At 44.7% G+C, this 15,676-nt stretch overlaps 1 protein-coding gene across 1 annotated transcript; it reads left to right on the top strand.

Annotated features, from left to right (window-relative positions):
- The first annotated feature begins 8,491 nt into the window (after nucleotides 1-8,491).
- On the top strand, nucleotides 8,492-14,806 carry FLG (filaggrin). The gene has a single exon (XM_069582567.1). It carries the CDS (start codon nucleotides 8,492-8,494, stop codon nucleotides 14,804-14,806), a length of 6,315 nt encoding a protein of 2,104 aa, XP_069438668.1.
- The last annotated feature ends 870 nt before the right edge of the window (nucleotides 14,807-15,676 follow it).

Raw genomic sequence — 15,676 nt, 5'->3', positions numbered from 1 at the left:
CTGTGGACACCTAAAATGCCTCTGAAACCATTTCATTGTCTGGTTAACACTGAGGTGAAGAGTAAGGTCTCTCTGAGGATAGAGAAGACACCTTACATCTTAGAGTTTACTATACCATGGTCAGTGATTTTTAAGGTTTAAAAGGAAAATTCTTTGGGATTCTAAAAGTAAAAAGCTAATATGTAAGAGAGATCAGGTGTGTTAGCAGGAAGCAGAATATGGAAGCATATTCCATATATATAGAGTGTAGTGGAATTCCACTATAAAGTGGCATTGATAGTTCTGTTACCCCTGCAGTGATAAACCACACTGATCAGTAGTAAACTGCACTCAGGACATCTGAGTTGAGCTGAATCAAGTCAGGCAAAGCAATTTACCTGAATCATAGAATCACAACTCTCAGTTTGAAAGAGGGATTTATCAAACATCCACCCAAATGTTCCTCTACTCAACAACCCTGAAAATTAACCCTATCTCCAGTAATAGATGCAGAAGCAAAGTGCATTTGGAGTGAAAAATCTGAGTTGGAGGCCCAAGTCCTGAATTGTTGATTTATGAGGCATGTAGCATTGGACCTCCTAATGGTCAACCACAGTACAAAGAGCCTAGACTAACTGAATGCCAACAACTCATCCAATTCAACATTCTCTAGGCAGTGACAGGGAACTGTCTCCAAACCATCTTATTTTCATGCTTGGACAATTCTATTAAAACATCCTTTCTTATTTAAAGCCAAAATACACTTTCCTATGTTTCCTACCCATTTATCTGAGCTTTTATACAACCCAATTATAAGAGCTTCCCATATATTTGAAAGCAAATATTCTATTTCCACCACTTGCATCTCATGCCATTCCCTTTACCACCCATCTGGTCAATCACCCTACTTACTTGATTCAGAACACATAACAAGTTGACAACATCCCTGTTGAGAAGTTGGGGTCAGAACTAAATAAAAGGCTATAGAAGCAATCTGACAAGTACCAAGTGAAGAACAGCACCACTTATTTTGCTCCAGTTAATGTGCTTCTTTTAATGTAGCCTAAACATTTGGGGCCACTACATCACCCTGCCACTGCCACAGTATCCCCTCTCTTACTCATGGCTTATACCTTGTCCTTGTAAAGTTTAATTTAGAACCAAAGTCAGAATTTTACTTACTGTGCTGCTAGCATCTCCAGCCTTTGGCCTGCAGGAGCAGAACTAAACCCACCCAGGACCCTGTAGTTGAAATCTTGGCCCATCAGCTGAAAGATGGTGGGATTTGTCTTGTACAAAGGCCTTTGCTGCTTCCTTTTTTCTCCATCCAACCTACTCTGGTCGGTTGTGGTATTAACTCTGTCCTCAGTTTGAAGCTCAGTCCTCAGTTTGTCTCTTTCTGGGCTTCCTTGGTGGCTCAGTGGTAAAGAATTTGCCTGCCAATGCAGGAGATGCAGGATCAATCCCTGGTCAAGGAAGATTCCCTTGGAGAAGGAAATGGCAACCTACTGCAGTATTCTTGCCTGGGAAATCCCATGGCCCAAGGAGCCTCACAGGCTGTAGTCCATGGGGTCACAAAGAGTTGGATACAAGTTAGCGACTAAACAAAACATTTTTATTAGATTTGAGCTATTGGTGTGACACAATACAATGTCCTTGAAACTTCACTCTGTCCTAAAAAATATCTGCCATTTGCACATATTTTCATCCAAGTTATTGATAAGAATATAATTATCATAACATAGTCAAGAAAACAGTGCAGGAGCCGACTACCAGGTCTGCCCTCTATGGATAGGAAATTGAAAGATTTGTGTCCTCTGGTCACTAAAACATCAGAGCCCAGATTGCCCCACTCTTGCCACTCTTGTGATTGCACTTTCCTCAGCTCACTCACACTGCTGCCCCTGCAATGATGTCCAAGGTTGAGTTCACCCAGGATGTAGGACACTTTGAGAGAAACACTGTTTTAAAACACCAAAATACAAAAATGGCTTTGTGGGGGGAGATTCACACACCCAGAGCAATGTGTTACACTGGAAATAATGTGGGAGTTGGAGTCTGAATGTCCTGGGATTGAATCTTGGTTCTGTAACCTACTCGCTGGGTAATCTTGGGCGCTGCATTACTATCAGTTCCCTCATCTCAAAATTACAGATAATAATAATGACCTCACAGGATTGTTCTGAGGATTAGGAGGAATGCGTGTAAAACCTTAGCACATTCTTGGCACATAATGAATGGCCATACAACATTGATTTTAACTATTATTATAGTTAAAGAGAGAGACAAAAAGTTCTTGACAAAAAGACAATTAAGCCCAAAAGAAAAGAGGAGAAAAATGAAGACTTGTGTTCGGTGGATGTTAACTAAATGTTCCACAAAAGAAAAGAAAGAATTGGTGGTCCCATAAGGTTAAAAATGAGGTCTCTGAACAAAGTATTAAAACTCAGGCATATTTCTACCTCCTTGACAAGATCAACTTCACCCTATCCCCAACCCACCCTGCACTTCTGTTTTGATCATGTCTTAGGAACTATATGGGTCTAAGAACACAAAAAGTGAGTCAAGATCCAGTCAACCATGTGAGAAGAGACACAAAATTGGGACACAATTTTGTGCAGACACAAAAATAAATCATTAAAATATCACCAGTGGTATAAGAGAGAGAAATACAGAGTATGTGAAGGAACAATGATCTATCTGGAGATGTAAGGTGAGGCATTATAAAGGAGGTGGTGATTCTGGAGAGGCTTAAAGGATGAAAAGAAGCTAAGGGTGAGGGACTCCCCAGTAGTAAGGACAGCATGTAGAGAATCTGAATAGTGCTTTACCATTAAAAGGTCATGCAAGGAATGTGGATCAGTCTAGAGTGACTTTCCCATAAAATAAGGTGATCAGAGAAGCTGCTTAAAAGATACAGATTCATTCCTACTGTGAGGAGGCTTATACATCAAGTAAAGAAATTTGGAATTCTCTAGGCAAGCAGCAGCCACCAGAAAGAGTGAAAAGGGTAAAAGATGAATCCAGCAGGCTATTAGTAGAGGGGCTGGTTATGGTACTTTTTACTAATGTCCAACTGAAAGATGGTGAGGTCCAGAACTAAAATTGCCATGCTGGAGATAGAGGATAGGCCTGTATATTAAGAACATAATACAAGTCTAGGGAGAAGTGATATGTCAAGTACGACGTGAGCATAAGGGCTAAAGATAGAGAGAAACAGAAAAAGACTTTATGTGGCTTTAGATACTCAGTGGATGGACCAATATATGGACCTCTGGAGGATAGTATATTTTGGCATAAGGCATGAAAATGAGTTCAGTTTTGAACAGTATGGACTGAGGTAACTAGGGGACGTCCAAGTGGAAATATAGTTTAGAAATTAAGAGAGGCCAAGGATAGGCATTCCCTGTATAGTTATGAGGTCAATGAGAAAAGCCACAGCTTATCCCACAGGAAGAGTAGGTAGAACATGCCTCTGATACCCCAATTAACAACCTTGAAAACAAGACTAATGATTCTTACCTAATAAGTTCATGTCAGCTCCTAGTGATCACTGCTTCTAACTCAAGAGCCCACTTTCTTGCTTTTTTGAAAAATCAAAATTAAATATGCCTGTCTTCTCTGTGTTCAGTATACTTTGTAGAAGATCAACATTCATCATGGCAAGTTCTCTCAGGATTCAGAGATGGAATTTATTAATAAAAGGGACCTGTAGATAGGTGCTTGTAACACTGGCTTAAATATAACCCAAATTTAATTTTTCCACAAATGTGTACTCTACTTTTCCTCTAGAGACAAGGATAAGGAAGCACACTTGTCTGTAGATATTTATCAAGCATCTACCTTTCAAAGTGGGGGTAACAACAACAAAACCCAGAAGGTGTGGACCCTGCACACAAAGAGCCTGTGCTAGCCAAAGGGAATCTTCCATGAAAGCTACAATATGCACGGGAATGATGTAAACCTAAATTGTAACTTGGTAAAACAAGTACAGATGAGTACGTGAGCAAGTTGGGAAGTAAACAGGTCTCTGGAGAAATCGAGGTGGAGATATGGGTGGATCAGAGTTTGGTTAGGAATGAATCAGACCATCCTACAGAAGATGGCTCCTCCCTAGATGGACCTGCTATAAAAAGGCGATGATCCCAGACTTCAGCACCCAGCAAGCTCCTCCGGGCTACAATCTCCTTGCTCTTCTGGTGAAGGAAGGAAGTAAGTAAGACGGACTAAATCTCACCTTGTCTACTTGTTCTTAAGCAAAGTGGAAATCTCAATGTATGTGTGGTCTGAGGCCAAAAGTTCTGGATGTTTGGGGTTTTCTGTTTTTAGTGGCAATGTTACTAAAAGTTCACTTTGATATAGAACAAAAATGAGGGCATAAATTTGCTTTTCACAAGGCTACTCTCTTAATATTGCTGGATTATCTATTTATCCATTCATTGAATAAATACATCTTAACTACCTTCTATTTGCCATATGCTGCTCTTGGCTGATTATGTGGCAGTGATAATGTAAACTTAGTAGGGGAATACATTCAGTAAACAAGAAATGAACGAAAATTTTGAATAGAGATAAGTACAATGAAGAAAATAAGACAGTGATATAGTAATGTAATAGGAGGATAGTACTTGAGATTGGAGGGTTAGAAAAGGCCTCTCTGGGGAATTATCTTTTGAGCAGAGATCTTAATGACAGAAGAAACAAGTCAAGGCAAATAAGAGGATTCTAAAGCAAGAGTAAACTTGCTTTAAAAGAAAAAAGAAGATAGTGTGCCTAGAGCATGAGTAAAAGAGGAACAGTGGTCTATGGTGAGTCACAGAGCTAAATGGGTAGGCCATGTAAAGAGGGGCAGAGTGGAGTCTGCACAATATCTGAAGTAGATGAGAAGCCATTGGAGAGTATTAAGCAGGAAGAATAACAAGATCATTCTGAGCGTCTATGTGGAAAATAGGATCATAGGCAATGGTGGGAGCAAGGAGATGGACTGCATTTTCAACTTCATCAGAGATGAAGGGGTAAAAGAAATAGTGAGACATCACTCTTTGTTCAAACCTAAATCTAGAAGCTATGCATGTCTCCATTCTCTCCTTCACACCAGATTCACCACCCTGACCAGCTAACTCTGACTGCTATACCTGCCAATCTATCTGTCTTCCTGTCTACCACTTCCATCCTAGTCTAGGCTATCCTTCACTCTCACCTCTATTATATGAAAATACCACAATGTATTTAGTCATTTTTTTATTAATAGTTATTGGGTTGTTTCCATTTGCAGAGGTATTATAAATAATACAGCTATGAACATTTTTGTACGTGATTTTTGGTTACAAACGCATATCGATTTCTACTGGGAATATTCTTAGGAGTAAACTGCTGATCTTGCATGCTAAGTTGCTTCAGTCATGTCTCCTCTTCTTAACTTTTTTGAATAAATGAAATTTTTATCAGCTAATTTTCCTCATAGAAAAGAAAGTGTTAGCACTCAATCATGTCTAACTCTTTGCGACTCCATGAACTGGAGCCCACCAGGCTCCTCTGTCCATGGGATTCTCCAGGTGAGAATACTAGAGTGGGTTGCCATCGCCTTCTCCAAGGGATCTTTCCAACCCAGGAATCAAACCCAGGTCTCCTGCATTGTAGGCAGATTCTTTACCATCTAACCTATCAGGGAAGCCCAACTAGTTTATTAATTATATATTCTACTACTCTTTTCATGCTCACCCTAAAGACGACAGTATATATACTTGACTTATTAGAGAATATCATAAAAAATATTTTAACCACTACCTACCCCCAAAATTCAAGCATTCTATAATAGTTGAATTTCACTTGATCCTTATGTAGTATTATCTAATACTGTTATACATTTTAATTCTTTCCATCTCATATCCTGAAGATACCATTATTGTTATTATTTTTATTCAATCAATCTCCATTTAGATTTCCCCACACATTTACTCTTTTCATTATTCTTCATTCTTTCCCACTTCCCTGTGCTTCCAACTAGGATCACATTTTAACATTTCCTTCATAGCAGATCTATTTGCTTGAAAATATCCTTACTGATTATTTTTTTTGTGAATACTCTCACTGGGTATAGAATTCTAGATTAGAACTTATTTTCCTACAGAAAGATGAGGAGAATATTTTCTGGCTTCTATTGTTTCTTTTGAAAATTCATCTGTCAGACTTACTGCTAGATGAGCCTCTGAGGGACTATAAATATAAAAGAAGCTTAGGAGTGAATCTCAAGAAATATCAACATCAGGGGCCAAAAGAGGAGACTAAGAGAAAGTGAGTAGTGAGGCTGAAGGAGAAACAAGAAAATGTCAGGTCTTTTTAAAGGAGGGTGTAGCAAGCGGCATCAAATGATACTGATATGTCAAGCAATTTGTGAAATGAAAATGGATAGGTGGATTTGGTAGGGTGAAGGGAATTTTTTAGCTTCATGAAAAGTTTTGGTGACTTTTTGAGAAAGAAAGAAAATTTGAGTTAAAAAACTAAGAAGTGAAGAAAGAAAATATGGGCATATATTTTGAGTGATTTTGCTACAATAAAGAAAATATAAATCAGGTGGTGCCTCAAGGATTATGTGGGACAGCAGGAGAGGGTGTTCAATAAGAGATATATCAGCATGAATATATGCTGAAGGGAATTATCCAGTAGAGAAAGATAAATTGATGACGCATGGAAATGGATAACTGAAAAAAGAGTTTGAACAGTCAAGAGAGAGTCAGGTCCAGTGCCAAAATAAAGGACAGAAGTACAAAGAGTTAATCTATCTGTGTAACAGCAGTGAGGGTTAAGCTATATGGATACAAATGCAATAGGTTGGATGATCAGACATTGCCAAAAATGAAGAAATTATTTTGTCACAGATCCAAAGTTCTCAGTATATAAAATGGAATTCTGCAGGCAAGAATATTGGAGTGGGAGGCCACTCGCCTCTCCATGGGATCTTCCTGACCCAGAGACTGAACCTGGGTCTCTCGCATTGCAGGCAGATTCTTTACTGTCTGAGCCACCAGAGAAGCCCCTCAAATCAAGGATATATCCTCAAATAAAGGAAAATAAGAAGCTATTGGAGCTTCCCCAGTGTATATAACAAAAAGTAGGCTAAGGAATAGAGGGAGTGACAAAAGAACACTGAGAGAGATTAAACATAATTGCTAACCAAGGAAAAAAGTAAAGTGAATACATAAAACATAAACAGACAGTGAGATCAAAGAATTATTGAAGTCAGAGTGTAAGAGGAAGTCAGTGTGCAATTCTCAAGACTAAGATTTTGGAGATACTGTAATTATAATCAAGTTCAAGTTTCAATACTATCATAAATAACAAAGAATGAAAATCTCTTAAATCTTAGGGGTGTTATTTCATAAGAAGCATGTAACTTTATTTTAATTCAACATTTAGAATCTACTTTTTGATCTGCAATCTTATTCCTACTATATGTACTGTAATGAATGATAAAATTATATGTAATTCTACTCATTTTTTATTTTCCTTACCCAGCCTTTACTGTGTCAGGTCTTTCCTGGCCTGAAAATTGTGTTTTTTATTCCACTTTTCCCTCTAATGTTTAAAAAGTTATAAATTCTACTCTGTCAGGGTTTCCAATAAACTTACCAAAATTACATGTGTAACCATGTTGAAGACTGATCATCACCTATTTCTTCTTATCAAACAAGGCAAGGTTCATAAACGCTTTTGGTGTGACTAATATGGCTATGACTTACACATTGTTGTTTCCTATACTATTTTAGTTTGTCTGTTTTCATAAAATAACATAATTGTCATTTTATAATAAACTTTATGTAGTATTATTATAGGATAAATTCTTATTTAGATTTACTGATAATGCTTGGGAGCTTCTTTGCTTCCTTAAAGAGTTAAAATGACATTGCTTATATGCTATTACTTAAGAGGAAAAAAAACAAAGTTTACTCTAATCCTGAAAATAAAAATCATGCTATACAATGAAAAATGCTGAAAACCTCATGAATTATTCAGGAAAAAAAAAAACTAGGCCAAAACTCACTGAGTGCTGGGCCATTTGGCAAACTGACTTACAGCAAATGGTCCCTCAACACACTAATCATTTTGGAAAGCAGCTTTTAGAAAGCTGATTTTCAGCAAATTTGTGTCAACAAAATTTATATTAGCTGATGTTAGTGTCCTTCTATAAACTTCTTATAACAAACTGTCAGATGAGCATTACATACTTATCTACATCACACTGAGGTCTGTGACAATATACTGATCCTGCCATTAGAGTATTCATGGACAAGCAATTGGTAGTCTTAGTAATTGAATAAAAACAATACTAATTTTACAATACAAAAGATAGAACTATTTCCTCTTTTCTCTTTATATCAATATTAAAGCTGCCCAAATAGGTATAGATCTTAAAATGTGGAAATTAATTATAATAATAGTAACAACACACAAAAAAAAGAACTGGATTAAATTATATTTTCTTTTCTTTTACAGAAGTTGAAAAACACATAAGATGGCTACTCTGGAAAGAAACAACTTTCCCAACACGGAAACAGAATCAAGCACTACACAAAGAAATGGACGCCACCATGCCCAATCAGAAGACAGCTCCAGACGCTCTGGGACTGGCTATGAACAAACCTCCAATGGATCTGGACACAGGAGACACAGAGATTCCAGTGTTAATGAGGCCAGTGAAGGCGAAGGATACTCAGGAGATGTAGGGAGGCATTCTGTGAACACTCAAGGAAGGTCTGGATCCACTTCAAGGAACCAACATGGGTCTTCCCATGGCCAGGCAGGAGACACATCTCGGCGCTCAGAGTCACGTCATGGGCAGGCAGACAGCCATAGGCAGAGAGAATCTGTCCACGGAGACTCTGGATCCAGAACTTCCCACGGACAGGGGAGTCGCCATGAACAATCGAGAGACAGCTCCAGACGCTCTGGGACTGGCCACGGACAAAGCTCCACTGGATCTGGAAGCAGGAGACACAGGGAATCCAGTGTTAGTCAGGCCAGTGACAGCGAAGGATACTCAGGAGATCAAGGCAGGCATTCTGTGACCACCCAAGGAAGGTCCGGATCCACTTCAAGGAACCAACGTGGGTCTTTCCATGGCCAGGCAGGAGACACATCTCGGCGCTCAGAGTCACGTCATGGGCAGGCAGACAGCCATAGGCAGAGAGAATCTATCCATGGAGACTTTGGATCCAGAACGTCCCACGGACAGGGGAGTCGCCATGAACAATCAAGAGACAGCTCCAGACGCTCTGGGACTGGCCACGGACAAAGCTCCACTGGATCTGGAAGCAGGAGACACAGGGAATCCAGTGTTAGTCAGGCCAGTGACAGCGAAGGATATTCAGGAGATGAAGCCAGGCGTTCCGTGACCACCCAAGGAAGGTCTGGATCCACTTCAAGGAACCAACGTGGGTCTTCCCATGGCCAGGCAGGAGACACATCTCGGCGCTCAGAGTCACGTCATGGGCAGGCAGACAGCCATAGGCAGAGAGAATCTATCCACGGAGACTCTGGATCCAGAACGTCCCATGGACAGGGGAGTCGCCACGAACAATCGAGAGACAGCTCCAGACGCTCTGGGACTGGCCACGGACAAAGCTCCACTGGATCTGGAAGCAGGAGACACAGGGAATCCAGTGTTAGTCAGGCCAGTGACAGCGATGGATATTTAGGAGATGAAGCCAGGCGTTCCGTGACCACCCAAGGAAGGTCCGGATCCACTTCAAGGAACCAACGTGGGTCCTTCCATGGCCAGGCAGGAGACACATCTCGGCGCTCAGAGTCACGTCATGGGCAGGCAGACAGCCATAGGCAGAGAGAATCTATCCACGGAGACTCTGGATCCAGAACGTCCCATGGACAGGGGAGTCGCCATGAACAATCGAGAGACAGCTCCAGACGCTCTGGGACTGGCCACGGACAAAGCTCCACTGGATCTGGAAGCAGGAGACACAGGGAATCCAGTGTTAGTCAGGCCAGTGACAGTGAAGGATATTCAGGAGATCAAAGCAGGCGTTCCGTGACCACCCAAGGAAGGTCCGGATCCACTTCAAGGAACCAACGTGGGTCTTCCCATGGCCAGGCAGGAGACACATCTCAGCGCTCAGAGTCACGTCATGGGCAGGCAGACAGCCATAGGCAGAGAGAATCTATCCATGGAGACTTTGGATCCAGAACTTCACACGGACAGGGGAGTCGCCATGAACAATCAAGAGACAGCTCCAGACGCTCTGGGACTGGCCACAGACAAAGCTCCACTGGATCTGGAAGCAGGAGACACAGGGAATCCAGTGTTAGTCAGGCCAGTGACAGCGAAGGATATTCAGGAGATGAAGCCAGGCATTCCGTGACCACCCAAGGAAGGTCCGGATCCACTTCAAGGAACCAACGTGGGTCTTCCCGTGGCCAGGCAGGAGACACATCTCGGCGCTCAGAGTCACGTCATGGGCAGGCAGACAGCCATAGGCAGAGAGAATCTATCCATGGAGACTTTGGATCCAGAACGTCCCACGGACAGGGGAGTCGCCATGAACAATCGAGAGACAGCTCCAGACGCTCTGGGACTGGCCACGGACAAAGCTCCACTGGATCTGGAAGCAGGAGACACAGGGAGTCCAGTGTTAGTCAGGCCAGTGAAAGCGAAGGATATTCAGGAGATGAAGCCAGGCATTCCGTGACCACCCAAGGAAGGTCCGGATCCACTTCAAAGAACCAACGTGGGTCTTCCCGTGGCCAGGCAGGAGACACATCTCGGCGCTCAGAGTCACGTCATGGGCAGGCAGACAGCCATAGGCAGAGAGAATCTATCCATGGAGACTTTGGATCCAGAACTTCCCACGGACAGGGGAGTCGCCATGAACAATCGAGAGACAGCTCCAGACGCTCTGGGACTGGCCACGGACAAAGCTCCACTGGATCTGGAAGCAGGAGACACAGGGAATCCAGTGTTAGTCAGGCCAGTGACAGCGAAGGATACTCAGGAGATCAAGGCAGGCGTTCCGTGTCCACCCAAGGAAGGTCCGGATCCACTTCAAGGAACCAACGTGGGTCTTCCCATGGCCAGGCCGGAGACACATCTCGGCGCTCAGAGTCACGTCATGGGCAGGCAGACAGCTTTAGGCAGAGAGAATCTATCCATGCAGACTCTGGATCCAGAACTTCCCATGGACAGGGGAGTCGCCATGAACAATCGAGAGACAGCTCCAGACGCTCTGGGACTGGCCACGGACAAATCTCCACTGGATCTGGAAGCAGGAGACACAGGGAATCCAGTGTTAGTCAGGCCACTGACAGCGAAAGATACTCAGGAGATCAAGGCAGGCGTTCCGTGACCACCCAAGGAAGGTCCGGATCCACTTCAAGGAACCAACGTGGGTCTTCCCATGGCCAGGCAGGGGACACATCTCGGCGCTCAGAGTCACGTCATGGGCAGGCAGACAGCCATAGGCAGAGAGAATCTATCCATGGAGACTTTGGATCCAGAACGTCCCACGGACAGGGGAGTCGCCATGAACAATCGAGAGACAGCTCCAGACGCTCTGGGACTGGCCACGGACAAAGCTCCACTGGATCTGGAAACAGGAGACACAGGGAATCCAGTGTTAGTCAGGCCAGTGACAGCGAAGGATACTCAGGAGATCAAGGCAGGCGTTCTGTGACCACCCAAGGAAGGTCCGGATCCACTTCAAGGAACCAACGTGGGTCTTCCCGTGCCCAGGCAGGAGACACATCTCGGCGCTCAGAGTCACGTCATGGGCAGGCAGACAGCCATAGGCAGAGAGAATCTATCCATGGAGACTTTGGATCCAGAACGTCCCACGGACAGGGGAGTCGCCATGAACAATCGAGAGACAGCTCCAGACGCTCTGGGACTGGCCACGGACAAAGCTCCACTGGATCTGGAAGCAGGAGACACAGGGAATCCAGTGTTAGTCAGGCCAGTGACAGCGAAGGATATTCAGGAGATGAGGCCAGGCATTCCGTGACCACCCAAGGAAGGTCCGGATCCACTTCAAGAAACCAACGTGGGTCTTCCCATGGCCAGGCAGGAGACACATCTCGGCGCTCAGAGTCACGTCATGGGCAGGCAGACAGCTTTAGGCAGAGAGAATCTATCCATGCAGACTCTGGATCCAGAACTTCCCATGGACAGGGGAGTCACCATGAACAATCGAGAGACAGCTCCAGACGCTCTGGGACTGGCCACGGACAAAGCTCCACTGGATCTGGAAGCAGGAGACACAGGGAATCCAGTGTTAGTCAGGCCAGTGACAGCGATGGATATTCAGGAGATGAAGCCAGGCATTCTGTGACCACCCAAGGAAGGTCCGGATCCACTTCAAGGAACCAACGTGGGTCTTCCCATGGCCAGGCCGGAGACACATCTCGGCGCTCAGAGTCACGTCATGGGCAGGCAGACAGCCATAGGCAGAGAGAATCTATCCACGGAGACTCTGGATCCAGAACGTCCCATGGACAGGGGAGTCGCCATGAACAATCGAGAGACAGCTCCAGACGCTCTGGGACTGGCCACGGACAAATCTCCACTGGATCTGGAAGCAGGAGACACAGGGAGTCCAGTGTTAGTCAGGCCAGTGAAAGCGAAGGATATTCAGGAGATGAAGCCAGGCATTCCGTGACCACCCAAGGAAGGTCCGGATCCACTTCAAGGAACCAACATGGGTCTTCCCGTGGCCAGGCAGGAGACACATCTCGGCGCTCAGAGTCACGTCATGGGCAGGCAGACAGCCATAGGCAGAGAGAATCTATCCATGGAGACTTTGGATCCAGAACGTCCCACGGACAGGGGAGTCGCCATGAACAATCGAGAGACAGCTCCAGACGCTCTGGGACTGGCCACGGACAAAGCTCCACTGGATCTGGAAGCAGGAGACACAGGGAATCCAGTGTTAGTCAGGCCAGTGACAGCGAAGGATATTCAGGAGATGAGGCCAGGCATTCCGTGACCACCCAAGGAAGGTCCGGATCCACTTCAAGGAACCAACGTGGGTCTTCCCATGGCCAGGCCGGAGACACATCTCGGCGCTCAGAGTCACGTCATGGGCAGGCAGACAGCTTTAGGCAGAGAGAATCTATCCATGCAGACTCTGGATCCAGAACTTCCCATGGACAGGGGAGTCGCCATGAACAATCGAGAGACAGCTCCAGACGCTCTGGGACTGGCCACGGACAAATCTCCACTGGATCTGGAAGCAGGAGACACAGGGAATCCAGTGTTAGTCAGGCCACTGACAGCGAAGGATACTCAGGAGATCAAGGCAGGCGTTCCGTGACCACCCAAGGAAGGTCCGGATCCACTTCAAGGAACCAACGTGGGTCTTCCCATGGCCAGGCAGGGGACACATCTCGGCGCTCAGAGTCACGTCATGGGCAGGCAGACAGCCATAGGCAGAGAGAATCTATCCATGGAGACTTTGGATCCAGAACGTCCAACGGACAGGGGAGTCGCCATGAACAATCGAGAGACAGCTCCAGACGCTCTGGGACTGGCCACGGACAAAGCTCCACTGGATCTGGAAGCAGGAGACACAGGGAATCCAGTGTTAGTCAGGCCAGTGACAGCGAAGGATATTCAGGAGATGAGGCCAGGCATTCCGTGACCACCCAAGGAAGGTCCGGATCCACTTCAAGGAACCAACGTGGGTCTTCCCGTGGCCAGGCAGGAGACACATCTCGGCGCTCAGAGTCACGTCATGGGCAGGCAGACAGCCATAGGCAGAGAGAATCTATCCATGGAGACTTTGGATCCAGAACGTCCAACGGACAGGGGAGTCGCCATGAACAATCGAGAGACAGCTCCAGACGCTCTGGGACTGGCCACGGACAAAGCTCCACTGGATCTGGAAGCAGGAGACACAGGGAATCCAGTGTTAGTCAGGCCAGTGACAGCAAAGGATATTCAGGAGATGAGGCCAGGCATTCCGTGACCACCCAAGGAAGGTCCGGATCCACTTCAAGGAACCAACGTGGGTCTTCCCATGGCCAGGCAGGAGACACATCTCGGCGCTCAGAGTCACGTCATGGGCAGGCAGACAGCCATAGGCAGAGAGAATCTATCCACGGAGACTCTGGATCCAGAACTTCCCATGGACAGGGGAGTCGCCATGAACAATCGAGAGACAGCTCCAGACGCTCTGGGACTGGCCACGGACAAAGCTCCACTGGATCTGGAAGCAGGAGACACAGGGAATCCAGTGTTAGTCAGGCCACTGACAGCGAAGGATACTCAGGAGATCAAGGCAGGCGTTCCGTGACCACCCAAGGAAGGTCCGGATCCACTTCAAGGAACCAACGTGGGTCTTCCCATGGCCAGGCAGGGGACACATCTCGGCGCTCAGAGTCACGTCATGGGCAGGCAGACAGCCATAGGCAGAGAGAATCTATCCATGGAGACTTTGGATCCAGAACGTCCCACGGACAGGGGAGTCGCCATGAACAATCGAGAGACAGCTTCAGACGCTCTGGGACTGGCCACGGACAAAGCTCCACTGGATCTGGAAGCAGGAGACACAGGGAATCCAGTGTTAGTCAGGCCAGTGACAGCGAAGGATACTCAGGAGATCAAGGCAGGCGTTCTGTGACCACCCAAGGAAGGTCCGGATCCACTTCAAGGAACCAACGTGGGTCTTTCAGGGGCCAGGCAGGGGACACATCTCGGCGCTCAGAGTCACGTCATGGGCAGGCAGACAGCCATAGCCAGAGCGAATCTTTCCATGGAGACTCCGGTCCCAGCAGTTTCCCAGAAGAGGTGGGCCCCTATGAGCAATCAGGAAACCGTTATTAGAGAGAAGTTAACCCAAAAAAAGAAAAAAAGTATTATTTTAAAGAGTAGCAGAATGTCAAGGCTTTGAAACAAGAAAATTTTCATTAATCTTTCTGGAAACTTTGATTTTTTTCTCTTTATTTGGATTTAGTAGACTATTTTTTGGTTTTTTCTTTTGCTTTTTAGAACTGTTGAATATGATAGCAGAAACTGGTTTTGGATGAAATCTATATCATAGATGCTCTAGTTTAGAAAGTGAATATTTAGAGTTTGGCATTCAAGTAGCATGTTTTCTCTTGAGAGGTTAAATATCCAGATTGGTTCTTCAATATATTCAATAATGTCAAGGAAATAGTATATAGTCACTTTCCATTTATCAAGGCTGCTTTATATTGTAATGGGTTTGCACACCTGCTTCTATTATCCTCTTATTAGAACTCTGTATTTTTCTGCATTCATTAATCTCCTTGGGCATGTAGAATCCAGTAAAATAATCTACATCAAAACTGAAAATAAACAATTGATCATATATCATAGTATGTCTCTTCCATGCTTATTTTTCATATACCCTAAGACTTATTTCCCCAATGTAAGAATAACACCTTTTTCCTCTTTCACTGAAAACTACTTGCAAATGGAATATGTATATCACACCAAAAACAAATAAATAAGGAATACAAGGAAGAAGTAATTTAATTAAATCCTGTATTTTACTCCAACATAGTCATTGTTCCATGTATTCATCATCAGGATGAATAAAACAAGCTCAGTTCTTCTAATTAGACTCAAACAATATTATGTCTATGCTTGCGCTCCATAAGCAACACAAAAGGGGCACTACCCACAGTGAGTATCCTTCTCCCTTGCCTGAGGTGCTGTCCCCAAATAACT

Source organism: Ovis canadensis, chromosome 1, assembly GCF_042477335.2.
Source record: "Ovis canadensis isolate MfBH-ARS-UI-01 breed Bighorn chromosome 1, ARS-UI_OviCan_v2, whole genome shotgun sequence".
Lineage (NCBI taxonomy): Eukaryota > Metazoa > Chordata > Mammalia > Artiodactyla > Bovidae > Ovis > Ovis canadensis.
The sequence above is the reverse complement of the archived record's forward strand: the minus strand, read 5'-3'. Positions and strand labels throughout refer to the sequence as shown.

Bases quoted from the DNA above. Each gene is read 5' to 3' on its own strand.
- FLG (XM_069582567.1), top strand. From the start codon at position 8,492: ATGGCTACTCTGGAAAGAAACAACTTTCCCAACACGGAAACAGAATCA.